Genomic DNA, 15,992 nt, shown 5'->3' with positions numbered 1-15,992 from the left:
TATTGATTCCATGGATATCATCCCATAAGGTACATGTTTGTGCTACACTGCTATCTCTTCTTGGTACTATAACCAATCAACATACACGCATTTATTTAACTAGGCAAGTCAGTTAAGAACAAATTATTATTTACAATGACGGCCTACCGGGGAACAGTGGGTTAACTGCCTTATTCAAGGGCAGAATTTCAGATTTTTACCTTGTCAGCTCGGGGGTTCGATCTTGCAACCTTTCGGTTACTAGTCCAATACTCTAACCACTAGGCTACCCGACTTTCAGCTAGCTATTTACCACTAGGCTAACCGCCGTAATCTTTCAGTATGCGAGGATACCTTCAATATGACTGAAGAAGGTAACTTGTTTCAGGGATGTGCAGACAGTTTGTACTATTGGGTGGATTACATAACCTTGACTCCTGGCCCACTGCACTGTGATCTGTGTCGTATTATTCTAGTTATATGTGCACGTCATTAGGTAATGTCTTTATGGACTAGTCCATTTCTTAAAATGTGTATTCTTCAAAGTGAGATACTCAGAAATATCGTGAATAAGCAAATAAGTATAGTTAATTAAATTGTTAGACAAAAAGAATGGGTAATTCTATGGTGTCTTTCTGTACACTTGATCTGACCTTGTCAACCGATAGCATGTCGTGACTTGTTTATACATTTTTTCACTCTTGAGTAGTAAGTACTACACCCCTTGAGAAAACTGTTTTGGTTTAGTCCTACTGAGTGACGGTACGGTAAAGTTTCCCCATTGTGTTGTGTGCACTGTGGTTTTGCATGACGGTGAAGACGAGAAGGTAAGTAGCTAGCTGAAAGTCTAGTTATGTTTCATATACTAAAGTGCCGTTTCCTTGACAGCATTGAATATCGTTGTCGTGAGAATCGATTGTAATTCATGTTAAGTCTATTCCAAATTTAGATAGCCAATTAGCTCGACAAGGCCAGTTTAGTTAACTAACCAACTGTCAAGCAAGTAACGTTACTACTGTATAACGTTAACGTTAGGACTAACACACTTTTCAGCAAGTACAGCTAACCTTAGCTATCTAGTTAATGGCTAAATAGTTATATTTATTTTGCTATTTAGTTTATAGTTAATTTACTGATATAGCAAACACTGTTTTTAGTGTTTAAGTTAACAGCTTTGCAGCTTGTCACTTTGTAGAGTCAGCTAGTAGCAGTTAACGTTAGGAGTTTGGTGTTTGATTGCTAATGTCGTGGTCAAGCAACATTCCAATTTTATATAGGTCGTTATCAATAAAACATCACAATAAGGAGCAGAGCGTTACACTTGCCTCCTCAGGAGCAACTGGGCAAAGAGACCGCTAAAACAATTGACAACTGCGTGCGGTTCAAAGGATTGTTAAATAAATGTTAACGATGTGGTTGTAATCATCAATTCTTGAAGAGCATAGTCAGAACTACAAATGTCCGATTATTCCATGCAAAGCAATTGCGCATAACTCTATCAGTTATACAGCAAGTAACTGGATGCTTTTCATAAGTAAACATCAATTGATAATGTAATTTCAGATCCGTCAATATGCCTAGTTGGCTAACTTTCAGGGGATAAGCTAGATGGCTATATCCAAATATTGTTTAATTTGCTTGACATCTATATTGGTGATAACAGAAGGCTAACTGGCCACTTTACCAGGACAATAACTTGCTTATGTCAAGCTCTTTCCAAAAGCCTTATGAAGCAAGCTAAATGACACATGTTGTTTGCTTAGTTAGCTACATGGCAAATGGATAGGCTACCCTAATTTATCTGAAGTTACATGATACATTTACTCATCATGAACAGCAGGCAGTAAACGTTACTTGCTATATAACTCTGATATGGCTACAGTTGGAATAATCGGATATGTGTAGTTCTGACGATGCTCTTCAAGAGGTCATGGTATTAAAACTAAATAGTTATAAACATGTATTTAATAATCCCCTGAGAACAGCGTTTAAGTTAGTTGTCAATTGCTTTAGATGAACTGGGAGGCTCCTTGTCCCCCCAGTAGCCAAATCGAACGCTCTGCACCATATTGTGACGTATTATTGATGACGACCTATAGCTAGCTAAACACTTTCAAGCTTTGTTTGATCTCTGGGCATTGCTTGACTGAATGTAGCCCTTGATCATGACTCATTGGATGAAGGCGTCTTTTGTATGTGGGAGTTTTGTTAAGGGCCCGACGCTCTCTGAACATTAACACACACTACTCGTGGTATGGTTTTGGAAGCATAAGGACCTTATCTTTCATACCATCTAGAAATAATAGTAATGGAAAAAAATGTTAAATTGATAAACCTTTTTATATGGTTAGTGTTCCCACATGTACATATCTCCATGTTACTCTTCGTGTTTACGGAAGACACAGTGCTAATTAGCTGTCTAGCATGCTCCGAACGAACACTTGTGTGTAACAGAAGAAGGCCGCCAGAAACGTGTTGTCATTGAAAAATACTGAAGGCTGTAACTGTGATTAAAGCCGGTTAAAACAGTGTATATTTTGATTTGTGAAATAATTTTAACATCATATGAAAGAGAAGGGCTTCATGTTTCTAGAACTGTATTTCAATCAATGAATCACATTTATTTATAAAGCCCTTCTTACATCAGCTGATGTCACAAAGTGCTGTACAGAAACCCAGCCTAAAACCCCAAACAGCAAGCAATGCAGGTGTAGAGACACGGTGGCTAGGAAGAACTCCCTAGAAAGGCCAAAACCTAGGAAGAAACCTAGAGAGGAACCAGGCTATGAGGGGTGTCCAGTCCTCTTCTCGCTGTGCCGGGTGGAGATGAAAACAGAGATTATAATTTGAGAATCGATTTGCGTTTAGGTTGAGTATTTGGCTGTTTTGGCAGCCAGAGCCAGTTTACCTCTGAATATAGCATATAAGGTCCTTGGACCTTAGGGAGTAACTATAGGCTCCTTGTGTACAACTTGGGCTAGAGTCTGAATTTAGTTAATGTCACAGAATTGCATTTCTGTTTCTTGTTATTAGTGCAATAATACATTGTTTATATGTTATGTATATTGTTTGATGGCTGTTTTTAATTAGTCTATTTTGTCCGAAGTTAATGATTTAGCGATATGATGTCATGAACCACGAGAGATAAGGAAAGAGGCAAGAGATGAACTCTTGTGACCTGTTGCACTGGCAGACGTGGATATTACATGTGAATTGCTAAACATGAATCAGCATAAGCTGTCAACAATAACCTTGCTCTTACAACTTAGGATTTAGTCTTCATGTTTCATAAGAAATATCTACAGGTCATTAGCCAGAGCCATGTTTAAACTTCATAGACTTTATAGAAACTAGCTACAGTTTAAGTCAGAAGTTTACATATGCTTAGGTTGGAGTCAATAAAACTCGTTTTTCAAACACTCCACAAATTTCTTGTTAAATACTGTAGTTTTGGCAAGTCGGTTAGGACATCTACTTTGTGCATGACACAAGTCATTTTTCCAACAATTGTTTACAGACAGATTATTTCACTTACAATTCACTGTATCACAATTCCAGTTGGTCAGAAGCTTACATACACTAAGTTGACTGTGCCTTTTGAACAGCTTGGAAAATTGGCTTTAGAAGCTTCTGATAGGCTATTTGACATCATTTGAGTCAATTGGAGGTATACCTGTAGATGTATTTCAAGGCCTACCTTCAAACTCAGTGCCTCTTTGCTTGACATAAATTTGGAAATCAGCCAAGACCTCAGAAAACAAATTGTAGACCTCCACAAGTCTGGTTCATCCTTGGGAGCAATTTCCAACTGCCTGAAGGTACCACGTTCATCCGCACAAACAATAGTACGCAAATATAAACACCATGGGACCATGCAGCCGTCATACCGCTCAGGGAGGAGATGTGTTCTGTCTCCTAAAGATGAACGTACTTTGGTGTGCAAATCAATCCCAGAACATCAGCAGAAGACCCTGTGAAGATGCTGGAGGAAACGGGTACAAAAGTATCTATATCCACAGTAAAACGAGTCCTATATCGACATAATCTGAAAGGCCGCTCTGCAACGAAGAAGCCTCTGCTCCAAAACCGCGATTAAAAAAGCCAGACTACGGTTTGCAACTGCACATGGGGACAAAGATCGTACTTTTTGGAGAAATTTCTTCTGGTCTGATAAAACAAAAATAGAACCTTTTAGCCATAATCACCATCGTTATGTTTGGAGGAAAAAGGGGGAGGCATGGGGATGGCAGCATCATGTTGTGGGGGTGCTTTGCTGCAGGAGGGACTGGTGCACTTCACAAAATAGATGGCATCACGAGCACGGAAAATGACGTGTATATATTGAAGCAAGACATCAGTCAGGAAGATGAAGCTTGGTCGCAAATGGGTCTTCCAAATGGACAATGACCCCAAGCATACGTCCAAAGTTGTGGCAAAATGGCTTAAGGACAACAAAGTCAAGGTATTGGAGTGGCCATCACAAGGCACTGACCTCAACCCTATAGAAAATGTGTGGGCAGAACTGAAAAAGCGTGTGTGAGCAAGGAGGCCTACAAACCTGACTCAGTTACACCAGCTCTGTCAGGAGGAATGGGCCAAAACTCACCCAACTTATTGTGGGAAGCTTGTGGAAGGCTACCCAAAACATTTAACCCAAGTTTAACAATTTAAAGGCAATGCTACCAAATACTAATTGAGTGTATGTAAACTTCCAACCCACTGGGAATGTGATGAAAGAAATAAAAGCTGAAAGAAATCATTCTCTTATATTATTCTGACATTTCACATTCTTAAAATAAAGTGGTGATCCTAACTGACCTAAAACAGGGAATATTTACTAGGATTAAATGTCAGGAATTGTGAAAAACCTGAGTTAATGTATTTGGCTAAGGTGTATGTAAACTTCTGACTTAAACTGATTATATCAGCAGAATTGTGTCGTACAGTGGCAATATAAAGTAAGTGAACCCTTTGGAATTATCTGGATTTCTGCGTTGGTCATCAAATTTTTGATCTGATCTTCATATAGGTCACAACAATAGACAAACATAGTGTGCTTAAACTAATAATGCACAAATTATTGTATTCAATATAGACAAGACAAATATATAATTGAAACATTGTGTAGGTTGGAAAAAGTATGTAAACCCCTAGGCTAATGACTAACCTGGAGTCCAATCAAGGAGCTGAGATTGGAGATGTTGGTTAGAGCTGCCTTGCCCTATAGAAAAACACTCATGAGAGTTTGCTATTCCCTAGATGCATTAACTGATGTGAACCATGCCTCAAACAAAAGAGATCTCAGAAGACCTAAGATTAAGAATTGTTAACTTGCATAAAGCTGGAAAGGGTTACAAAAGTATCTCTAAAAGTCTTGATGTTCATCAGTCCATGTTAAGACAAATTGTCTATAAATGGAGAAAGTTCAGCACTGTTGCTACTCTCCCTAGGAGTGGCTGTCTTGCAAAGATGACTGCAAGAGCACAGCGCAGAATGCGCAATGAGGTTAAGAATCCTAGAGTGTCAGCTAAAGACTTACAGAAATCTCTGGAACGTGCTAACATCTCTGTTGACGAGTCTACGATATGTAAAACATTAAACAAGAATACTGTTCATGGGAGGACACCACAGAAGAAGCCACTGCTGTCCAAAAAAAACATTGCTGCAGGTCGGATGTTCGTAAAAGAGCACCTGGATGTTCCACAGTGCATCTGGAAAAATATTCTGTGGACCGATGAAACTACAGTTGAGATGTTTGGAAGAACACTGTGTGGAGAAAAAAGGCACAGCACACCAGCATCAAAACCTCATCCCAACTGTAAAGTATGGTGGAGGGAGCATCATGGTTTGGGACTGGTTTTCTGCCTCAGGGCCTGGACAGCTTGTTATCATCGACGGGAAAAATTAATTCCCAAGTTTTAGCCTTACATTCTCCTGCAAAATGTCAACATATCTGTCCGCCAATTGAAGCGCAACAGAAGTTGGGTGACGCAACAGGACAACGATCCAACACACAGAAGTAAATCAACAACAGAATGGCTTCAACAGAAGAAAATACACCTTCTGGAGTGGCCCAGTCGGTCCTGACCTCAACCCGATTTGACCTCGAGCAGTTCACACCAGACATTCCAAGAATATTGCTGAACTGAAACAGTTTTGTAAAGAGGAATGGTCCAAAATTCCTCCTGACTGTTGTGCAGGTCTGATCTGCAACCACAGAAAATGTTTGGTTGAGTTTTATTGCTTCCAAAGGATGGTCAACCATTTATTAAATCCAAGGATTCACATACTTTTTCCATCCTAGACTGTGAATTTTTACATGGTGTGTTCAATAAAGATGTGAAAACATGTAATTGTTTATTAGTTTAAGCAGACTGTGTTTGTCTATTGCTGTGACCTAGATGAAGATCAGATCAAGTTTTCCAAAGGGTTCACACATTTTTCTTGCCACTGTATGTCTCCTAACAGCCAAAACGTGCCACTTGGCCAGTGCACCATGGCTGACAAAGCACACTTTCTAAATGCTTGTTCAGCAGTTTATTTTCCCTTTTGTCATTACAAGTCATTATCGACTTCCTCCTTATGTAATTGCACTTGTTGATGGTGGTTGCTGTGTGTCAGCTTGCACTGCTAATTTGTTTGACTTGGAATGAGCGAAGCACTTTGAGACATTATCTGGGTGAATGTAGATTTAATATCTTCCTAGTACTGGACCGCCTACAACGTGCATTTGTTTTGAAGGGCCTAATCATAGAATTACTTATAACTACCTATTGAAATAGTGTTCATTTTATTGATAGAATCCCTAAGGTGCAGAACGTTTGATTTGCCTGCTAGGCGACAAGGCGACCCCCAGCGCCACTAAAACTTGACTAGTCGGTGCCGTTTTCAAGGTATTGTTAAATACATGTTTTACAACTATTTGTTTGGAGTATCACCTCTTGAAGAGTGTATTCAGAACTATACTGGGCAAAAATATATGAATGCGACAATTTTACTGAGTTACAGTTCATATGAGGAAGTCATATGAAATTGAAATGAAAAATTTAAATGCATTCATTAGGCCCTAATCTATGTATTTCACATGACTGGGATTACATATACAGTGCATTCGGAAAGTATTCAGATCCCTTCACTTTTTCCACATTTTGTGACGTTACAACCTTATTCTAAAATAATAATAAATAAAAAATCCTCAATCTACTCACAATACCCCATAATGACGACGCGAAAACAGGTTTTTAGATGTTTTCACAAATGTTTCTACAACTTGATTGGAGTCCACCTGTGGTAAAGTGAATTGATTGGACATGATTTGGAAAGGCACACACCTGTCTATATAAGGTCCCACAGTGTGCATGTCAGAGTAGAAACCATGCCTTCAGGTCGAAGGAATTGTCCGTAGAGCTCCGAGACAGGATTGTGTCGAGGCACATATCTTGGGGACCTTCAATGCTGCAGATATTTTTGGTACCCTTCCCCAGAACAGTGGCCTCCATCATTCTTAAATGGAAGAAGTTTGGAACCACTAAGACTCTTCCTAGAGCTGGCTGGCTGCCTGGCCAAACTGAGCAATCGGGGATGAATGGCCTTGGTCAGGGAGGGGACCAAGAACCTGATGGTCACTCTGACAGAGCTCCAGAGTACCACTGTCCAGGTGGGAGAACCTTCCAGAAAGACCACCCCTGCAGCACTCCACTAATCAGGCCTTTATGGTAGAGTGGGCAGACAGAAGCCACTCCTCAGTAAAAGGCACATGACAGCCTGCTTGGAGTTTGTCAAAAGACACCTAAATACTCTCAGATCATGAGAAACAAGATTATCTGGTCTGAGGAAACCAAGATTGAACTCTTTGGCCTGAATGCCAAGTGTCACGCCTGGAGGAAACCTGCCACCATCCCTACGGTGAAGCATTGCAGTGGCAGCATCATGCTCCGAGGGTGTTTTTATAGCGTCAGGGCCTGGGATCAAGGGAAAGATGAACGGAGCAAAGTACAGCGAGCTCATTGATGAAAGCCTACTCCTGAGTGCTCAGTACCTCAGACTGGGGCGAAGGTTCACCTTCTACACAGCCAAGACAATGCATGAGTGGCTTCGGAACAAGTCTTTTAATGTCCGATCGAACATCTCTGGAGAGACCTGAAAAAAGCTGTGCATTTATGCTCCCCATCAAACCTGACCGCTTGAGATGATCTGCAGAGAAGAATGGGAGAAACTCCCCAAATACAGGTGTGCCAAGCTTGTAGCGTCATACCCAAGAAGACTCGAGGATGTAATCGCTGTCTAAAATGCTTCAAAGTACTGAGGTAAGGGTCTGAATACTTATGTAAATGTTGTGTTTCTGTTTTTTAATACGTTTGCAAAGAAAATGCTCCAAACACATTTTTGCTTTGTCATTATGGGGTATTGTGTGTAGATTAATGAGGAAAAAATAAAATGTAATACATTTTAGAATAAGGCTGTAACGTAACAAAATGTGGAATAAGTGATCTGATAGTTTTTCTGATTGGATTAACGCGCCACCACTAATGAGCTGTGGAGCTCCCCAAATTTCTTCACCTCAAACAGCAAGCAAAGTCTGTTTTTACATCCATTGAGAATGACAATAGTTCCTCAATGTATTTTAATCTTTGCAGCTCTCTCCCTTTCGATAATTACTCAGCGTGAAAGGGAAAGATGTCATGCTCTGATCCAGTGGAAATGTAAAAAAATAAACCTACCTGATTACTTCTTATGCCTTGTACAAATAGCCTACAGCTGTGTCTGAGGGCCCAGAATATTATACAATGTTGCAAGTTGAGCTTCCAGCAGGACCCAAATTAATAGTTGATACAATGTTTTAAGTTCGTGGCTACCCATGGCCTGTCTGCAAATGTCATTTATAGTTTATTTTCATCAGGATATTTTCTACCTGCAGGCTGCAATGTTTTTCTTTGTTGGTTTTAAAGGCTATTTTTACATTGTTGGCAATATAAGTTAATTTCAGGTTTATCATTTATTTGAATAGAATTTTAATTAACCATATAATGATTTTGCGATATGAAGATGTTTATTCTAAGTAAAATTAAACTGTTCCATGAAAATGTGGATATGAAAGCCATAACTGGCATGCAGATCAGTAGAAATGGTAAGATAAATTGGCATTCCACAAGTCTGCCGATTCCTTGTGTAGCCGGCAACTTCAGGAGAGTAATGGCAGAATCTGCGAAAGCCAGTAGGAGCGGGAGGAGAGTAGTCGGGTCAAATTCAAATGTTTTCTTCTGGGTATCTTGATCTCTGCTCTTGAGTCATTTGTGTCTTATTTCATCAAACAGTGCGCTTACAGTTGTAGTTGACCTAATTAAAACAGGTAGGGTGTGTCCTAATATTTGGATAAATACACATTCTTTAGACCAATCGATTGGTCGAAAGAACAGACTACTTTCGGCCAACAGATCTTTTTTTGTTGGGGACAGCCCTACTCGTGATCTTTAACCTCTGCCCTGTCTGGTTGCCCTGGCAGCCCTGTGTGTGACAATGGCGGACGTGGAAGCAGAGCGCAGCACCCAGCCGGAGGCCATGGAGGAGGAGAATCCTCTCTTCAGTAACCTGGACCTCTTCCTCTTCACCCTCATCGCCGGCCTCATCATCTACTGGTTCATGTCCCGCAAGAAGGCCGAGCCCATCCCCGAGTTCAAGAAGCTCGACCAACCGTGAGTACAGCTCGTTGTGTGCTTAATGCACACCAGGCGCTTGCTGTACATCTCTCAACAAATAAGTCACAAGGGCCTAACCACAGAGTTAAAAAGGGCACGATTACAGTATTACTCATAGATTTAGGAATTAGAGTACTAGAATTGACATGAACCATATGATGGTCCAAAGATCAGCCATGTTGGTCAGGGAGTTAGTCGACCATGGTTTGCCAGTGCTGCGATAAGATATTGTGTAAACTAATTAATGTGCAGTATTTATCTGCATTGTTTTTGTGTTAGCTAGCTAGCCAGAACCATTCTTCTAAAATTGTATATGCCAATATTCCGTTCAAGCAATGCAGTCATACCCCAGCCATACACTGACTCAAATCAGTTGATGATAAGACTTAGACAATGAAATCACATTTTATTGGTCGCATACACATATTTAGCAGATATTGCGGGTGTAGTGAAATGCTTGTGTACCCATCTCCAACAGTGCAGTAACACACACGCACACATGTAAAATGGCACCTGAGCAGAAGGCAGACGTTTTACGTGCCACCAACCGATTATTATTATTTAATTTTTTTATGCGGCTAGGGATGCCATCCGGGCTGGCAACCTTGCGATGGTTAAATGTGTTACTCGCGTCAGCCACAAAAACGAGACCTCGCATTCCACGGGAGTGGTGGTGGCCCGCGTTGGCGGCACTGTTTCCCTCGAAGCGAGAGGTGTTTCACCTTGTCCGGGAGCTGGTTTTGCCTTTATAATCTTTGATTTTCTGGAGTCCCTGCCACAATTCTCATGTCTGAGCCTTTGAATTGCCATTCCACTTTGTCTCTGTACTGACGTTTTGCCTGTTTGATTGTCTTACGGAGGGCATAACTGTACTGTTTGTACCATATTCAAGTCACCTTGCCGTGGTTAAATGCGCTGGTTCGTGCTTTCACTTTTGCACGATTGCTGCCATCTTTCCATGGTTTTTGGTTTGAATAGGTTTTAATCATCACAGTGGGAACAACATCCCCTATACACTGTTGTAAATGTAACAAGTACTAATATTGTATCATATAATAACATCCACAACTTTCCAAGAAAACAAAATCATACATTTATGTTCCATTTACATGCTGTATATTTTAGAGCGCCGTTTCCCAAACACGGTCCTCGGGATCCCAAGGGGTGAACGCTTAGTTTTTTGCCCTAACACTACACAGCTGATTTCAAATAAAAGCTTGGCTATTTATACTAAGTTGGTATAAAACCTGAATAAATAGTTTTTCTAATTATATGACAATTAGGTTGACGATGATTCCATTACACAATTTCTGATACATCATATGCCTTTTATTTTCCTGCATTAGTAGAAGCAGGAAATGCGTCACCTATGCCAGTACCACAATTCTAATTAGACTGGTTTTGGATTTCTCCCTGACCAAGATGGCTGCCATTTTTGTCCCATTTATGGATTTTTTTGGGGAATATAATAGGATCTCTATGTGGTTAGGACTATGCTACTATTATCTCTATGGGCCCGACTAAATCCTAGGTTTCATCTGCTTGTTGTTCCAGGGAACACTGTGCCTACTGTTACTTTGGAGTTTAGGGTTGAACGCACACAATGCATCATGGTTTAGAGATTGGTTTACAAGGGCCGGGATGTTATCGCGATACTCATTAGTATCGTGGCAAGGAAACAACACGACGCGGATTTAAATTCTTTAGGAAAAATAGCCCGAATGTTGGAAACAAACATTATGTTGTCATAGTCACATTTGATTTATTTTCCAAGCTGTAGCACACTATTTTACTGACAGCAGGTATTTTAATAACTTTTTTGGTATAGGGAGCAGTATTTTCACGTCCAGATGAAAAGCGTGCTCAAGGTAAACTGCCTGCTACTCAGGCCCAGAAGCTAGGATATGCATATAATTGGTAGATCTAGATAGAAAACAGGGTAAAATTTCTATAACTGTTAAAATAATGTCTGTGAGTATAACAGAACTTATTTGGCAGGCGAAACCCCGAGGACAAACCATCCAGGGAAAAATAAATTTGAGGTCACTGTGTTTTCTATTGGAAACTAGATTTGAGGCACCTGGTTGCAGTTCTTATGGCTTCCACTAGATGTCAACAGTCTTTAGAAATTGGCTGATGTTTTCCTTTTAGAAATGAAGAAGTACTTTCTGAGTGTCAAGCCAAGTGGACTCTTTTGTTTGGTGTGCGTGACCACTTTGATTTTATCCGCTATTGAACACAGTATATTCCATCTTAAATTGTATCGATTTTTTTTTTTACGTTTTAGGATACCTAAAATTGGATTAGGAAAGTTGTTTGGACCAAGTTTACAGGTAACTTATTAGATAATTTGTAGTCATTTTGGGCGAGATGGAACCAGTGTATTTCTGAATCAAACACGCTAAATAAATGGACATTTTGGGGATATAAAGAAGGAATTTATCTGAAAAAAAATTACAATTTGTGATGTTTCTGGGACATATTGGAGTGCCAACAGAAGACGATCTTCAAAGGTAAGGCATGAATTATATTGTTATTTCTGACTTTCGTGTCACACCTGCTTGGTTGAAATATAATTTTTATGTGTTTGTATGATGGGGAGCTGTCCTCAGATAATCGCATGGTTTGCTTTCGCCGTAAAACCTTTTTGAAATCTGATGGATTAACGGTGGCTGGATTAACAAGATTAAGCTTTATTTTGGTGTATTGCACTTGTGATTTTATGAAAGTTAAATATTTCTAATTTTAATTTGAATTTCACGCTCTGCAATTTCACCGCTAGCGGAACGTCTAGCCGTAACCGGTTTTAAAGGACTGACTAATGGGTTTGTTCTGCTTGGTGTTTTTATTTTTTCCCTGCCCCCCCCAAAAAATCACAATACTGCGATTGTCAAACACCTACAGTTTACAGTGCTGGTGTGTATTTTCTGAGGGAGGGGCTATAATGTAGCTTACCATACCATAATGTGGATTTAAATACACGGTGCTGTAATGAGTCTTATTTTTTTCATTGATTAATCTGCTGTTTGGCAGTTCACTGTATTGTTACTGATGTTTACAAAAGAGAACATTAATAATTTCTGAATGTGTTCATATACCTCTCAAGTTGAGCGTAGTCCATAATATAAAATGAATGGAAGTTATTGGCAGTGCACCTATTACCTACAGGTAATAGGTTAGTGCAATCACATTTATTGCCTCAAGCGCCTGGGGAATTTTATAAATGTTCCAGCTGGGTCCAGTAGTGACCTATTTAAATAAAAAAATACATTATTTTTCTGGAGGACCCCTCTTCCCCCTGTGAGTTAGCCTCCCCTGTGCTGTCCTGCTTGCCTCACCCTCCTCATCACTTATATAATCAGTGTGGAGTCAGTGACTGAGGTTTGGCTGTGCTTTGCTCCTTCCATTTGTTGCTGCCTTCCATTTGTTCTAATCAGTGGGGAAAAGCTGTCTATGAATAGTCCTGGCCTGCTCTCTCACTGGCCCAGGGCTGTGCTCAGTGAATGGAGACAGTGTTGCGAGGAGCGGAGGCAGACAATACAGCGAGGCTGCTCCTGACACTGCTGCTCGGTGTATGGGACATCATGAACATGTGTGAAAACAAGGGCTGGTTGGCAGGAGGCGAGGACCCGGGGGAGAATGTTTCCCGGAAGAGGGATTTTTGTTGTTGTGGGGGCAGGGCTATAAAGTCTGACTAACTTGGTCACATATGCAACAAAATATTTTGTGTGACCAGGAGTTTTATTTTGGGAGCACTGTGCTGTACTGTTGTTTCCGAGTGCCCCAGAGAAAAATTTGAATGTAGATTCGATAGTGTTATGGTTGCACCATAACGACAGCTAAAACCATCTTGCTTCTAGCCCAACCAGGTCAAAGATCTGACCTATTATTACCGGCGCTACATTTTTATCTTCCTATAGAGGATCGCCGGGACCACATTTTTTTACATTCATAAGTCATGTCGTAGGCAGTACTAAAACTGCGTCATTAACCATTTGTTTACACTTTCGTGTTACTTCATTGGCTAGCTAACAACCTGGTAACTTTACCAGTATATCTAAACATTTTGGGTACAGAAGGGAAAGGGTTTGCTTCTCCAGGAGATCAATGATCATATGAATGACAGATCTCTTGCATGTCGTCACCACCAGCCTGCATTTTTTTTAAAGTCTACATTGATTACATTGAACAATCGGGAAAATAGTGCTTTTCACACAATGTAGAAACCTAATTCCACAAATGATTTTGGAATTTCAATGACAGGTATTTGTATCAACATTTTAGCTTTTATAATAAACTGTCTTTACAGTGTAACATATTATTGTCAAGGGCACATGTGCTTCAAAAGTAGCTAGAATTCATATAGGCCCAATATATACATCAAATCAATAAAATAAAAAAATGTTCTGGCACTCCTAAATTTCATGTGGTGCTCTTAACTTAAAAAAATAAATATATTTTTAGAGCCTTGGGTGGGGGTACAGGAGAGGATAACTACAATATAACCCAGCCCCCTTTATTCTCCTTTAAAGACATGTTCCGGTACTCTGACGTCTAAAGAAAGTTCCTGCTTTGGGCTGGATGAGTCAATGTGTAGTACATACATACATACATACATACATACATACATACATACATACATACATACATACATACATACATAATTACTGTTTTACCTTAATTAGCTGTGCCACACTGTTTCTTCTACATTTCCCACCCCCACGTGGGCCTGCCCCTAAGCAATTTGAGTTCTAGTCAATGCATTCCAGCCCCTCGCGTTTGAGTGACGGTTAGCAAGAGGCCTGCCCAGCGTTATCCAATGAGGTTGCAGAGTGGTCACAAATGCTCATTGGAAAGCAGAGAGAGGGAGAACAATGACGACCTGCACATATTTTCACGTGACATAGTATGCCTTTTGGGACACTTTAGGCTCTTGAGGGCTACTTTCAGAACTACTGGCTAAAAAGTACACATAAGTACTGGATAATCTCTTTTGAATGGGTATTCTGGGTACCTAACTGTTATGAATGGGGCGTCGCAATCTCTCCTGTACAAGTTGAGCAGCCTCTGTTTTTGGGCCCGAGCCAAAGTTCCCTGGAGAGCTCGTGAGAAAGGCGAGTTAAGCCCTCTCTGTGAGTCCTCCCAAAGGTGGAAAGTTGAGGCAAAGACGAGCAGACTTTTTCCCCCCCTGCTCTAGTTTTTGTTTTCCCTTCACTTTCTTTCTTTTTGAGGGAAGCCATCTCTTATTTGCCTGGTTCTCTCCGCTTAATGAAGTAGGGTCTGTGCCACAAATGGAATCCTTTTATGATAGAGGTTGCTATAGCAATCACATTCCCCCTACTCCAGTGGTTGGGGGGGGCACTTAGTCAGACGGCGCTTCTCACCCTTGAATGGACCACAACTTGTGTGCCGTAGCTAGCGAACACCCTTCAGATTGGAGAGGGAAAGAGGTGGGGATGAGGAAGGTATGCGTTGAGGTTTTTATGTTTGAATGTTCTGTGTGTGACGCTTCAGGGTTTTATGGGAAGTCTGTTTCCCACCATTGCCTCTTCTGGGCTTGCCAGACGTGGTTGGTGTGTGTGTGTGTGTGAGAGAAGGATTAAGTGTGTGGTGTAGAGTACTCGGTGGAGAACAGACCTCTGCTCCTACCAGAGGCAGAGGACCAGCCAGAGTTCAGGCACAGCGGGTTGTTTTAGGTGTCGTTGGGCGTCTGTAGCTTGGATTGTGGACGGAGTGCTGCTGTGGTTCAGGCTGGTGTACACACTACTCAGCTCCATCTTGTTGTGAAATGTGTGGCAGCACCTCTTAGCTCGGAGTTTGACAGGGGTGTGGCTTCGCTGGTGGACACAGCCGAGTGCTATGGGCTGTGTGTTTTCCATGCCAGAGGATAGGAGCGCTGCCGCAGCAAGGTCAGTATGAAACTTCGTACTCCGAAATCTGGACTTCGGTGAGTTTCTTTCAAAGAAACGCACAGGCATCGCATGTGAGGCAAGTCTACAGCTTGTGCTTTCATAGTTCAGCTTTAATTTTTTTCATATCTTCTGAGAACCTCTGATTGCACCCTGGCACACAATGACGTGAACATATTCTTCTCCATTCAATAATTTTGCGGTTAGATCAGTTGATAGCAGCTTAACTCTGTGTGACGTGTTAAGTTTCTATGGGATGCCCTGGCTTGAGGACAAAAGTCTGTATCCCATTTTTATAGGTAACTCACACTGCTCTTAGTAGATAATGCAATTCATATGTACTGTGTGGGGCCCCATTTCATGGATCCCACGTGTCTGACTGCTAGTAGGCTGACACCCTCCATTCTGG

At 40.9% G+C, this 15,992-nt stretch overlaps 1 protein-coding gene across 4 annotated transcripts in view; it reads left to right on the top strand.

The window, feature by feature from the left end:
- The first annotated feature begins 325 nt into the window (after positions 1–325).
- Positions 326–15,992, top strand: part of porb (P450 (cytochrome) oxidoreductase b) — a 34,309-nt gene continuing 18,642 nt past the window's right edge. The window contains exons 1-2 of one of the 4 annotated variants that reach the window (XM_055896541.1): positions 326–353; positions 9,482–9,671. In XM_055896541.1, the coding sequence (XP_055752516.1) occupies positions 341–353; positions 9,482–9,671 (203 nt within the window). In that variant the 5' untranslated portion in view covers positions 326–340. Of the gene's footprint in view, positions 354–705; positions 807–6,779; positions 6,873–9,481; positions 9,672–15,518; positions 15,584–15,992 lie in introns of those variants that run through there. The other 3 variants (XM_055896542.1, XM_055896543.1, XM_055896545.1) reach the window with 3 other exon arrangements.

Source organism: Salvelinus fontinalis, chromosome 33 (assembly GCF_029448725.1).
Source record: "Salvelinus fontinalis isolate EN_2023a chromosome 33, ASM2944872v1, whole genome shotgun sequence".
Classification (NCBI taxonomy): Eukaryota; Metazoa; Chordata; class Actinopteri; order Salmoniformes; family Salmonidae; genus Salvelinus; species Salvelinus fontinalis.
Note: the sequence above shows the minus strand (reverse complement) of the source record. Positions and strands in the feature narration are given on the sequence as shown.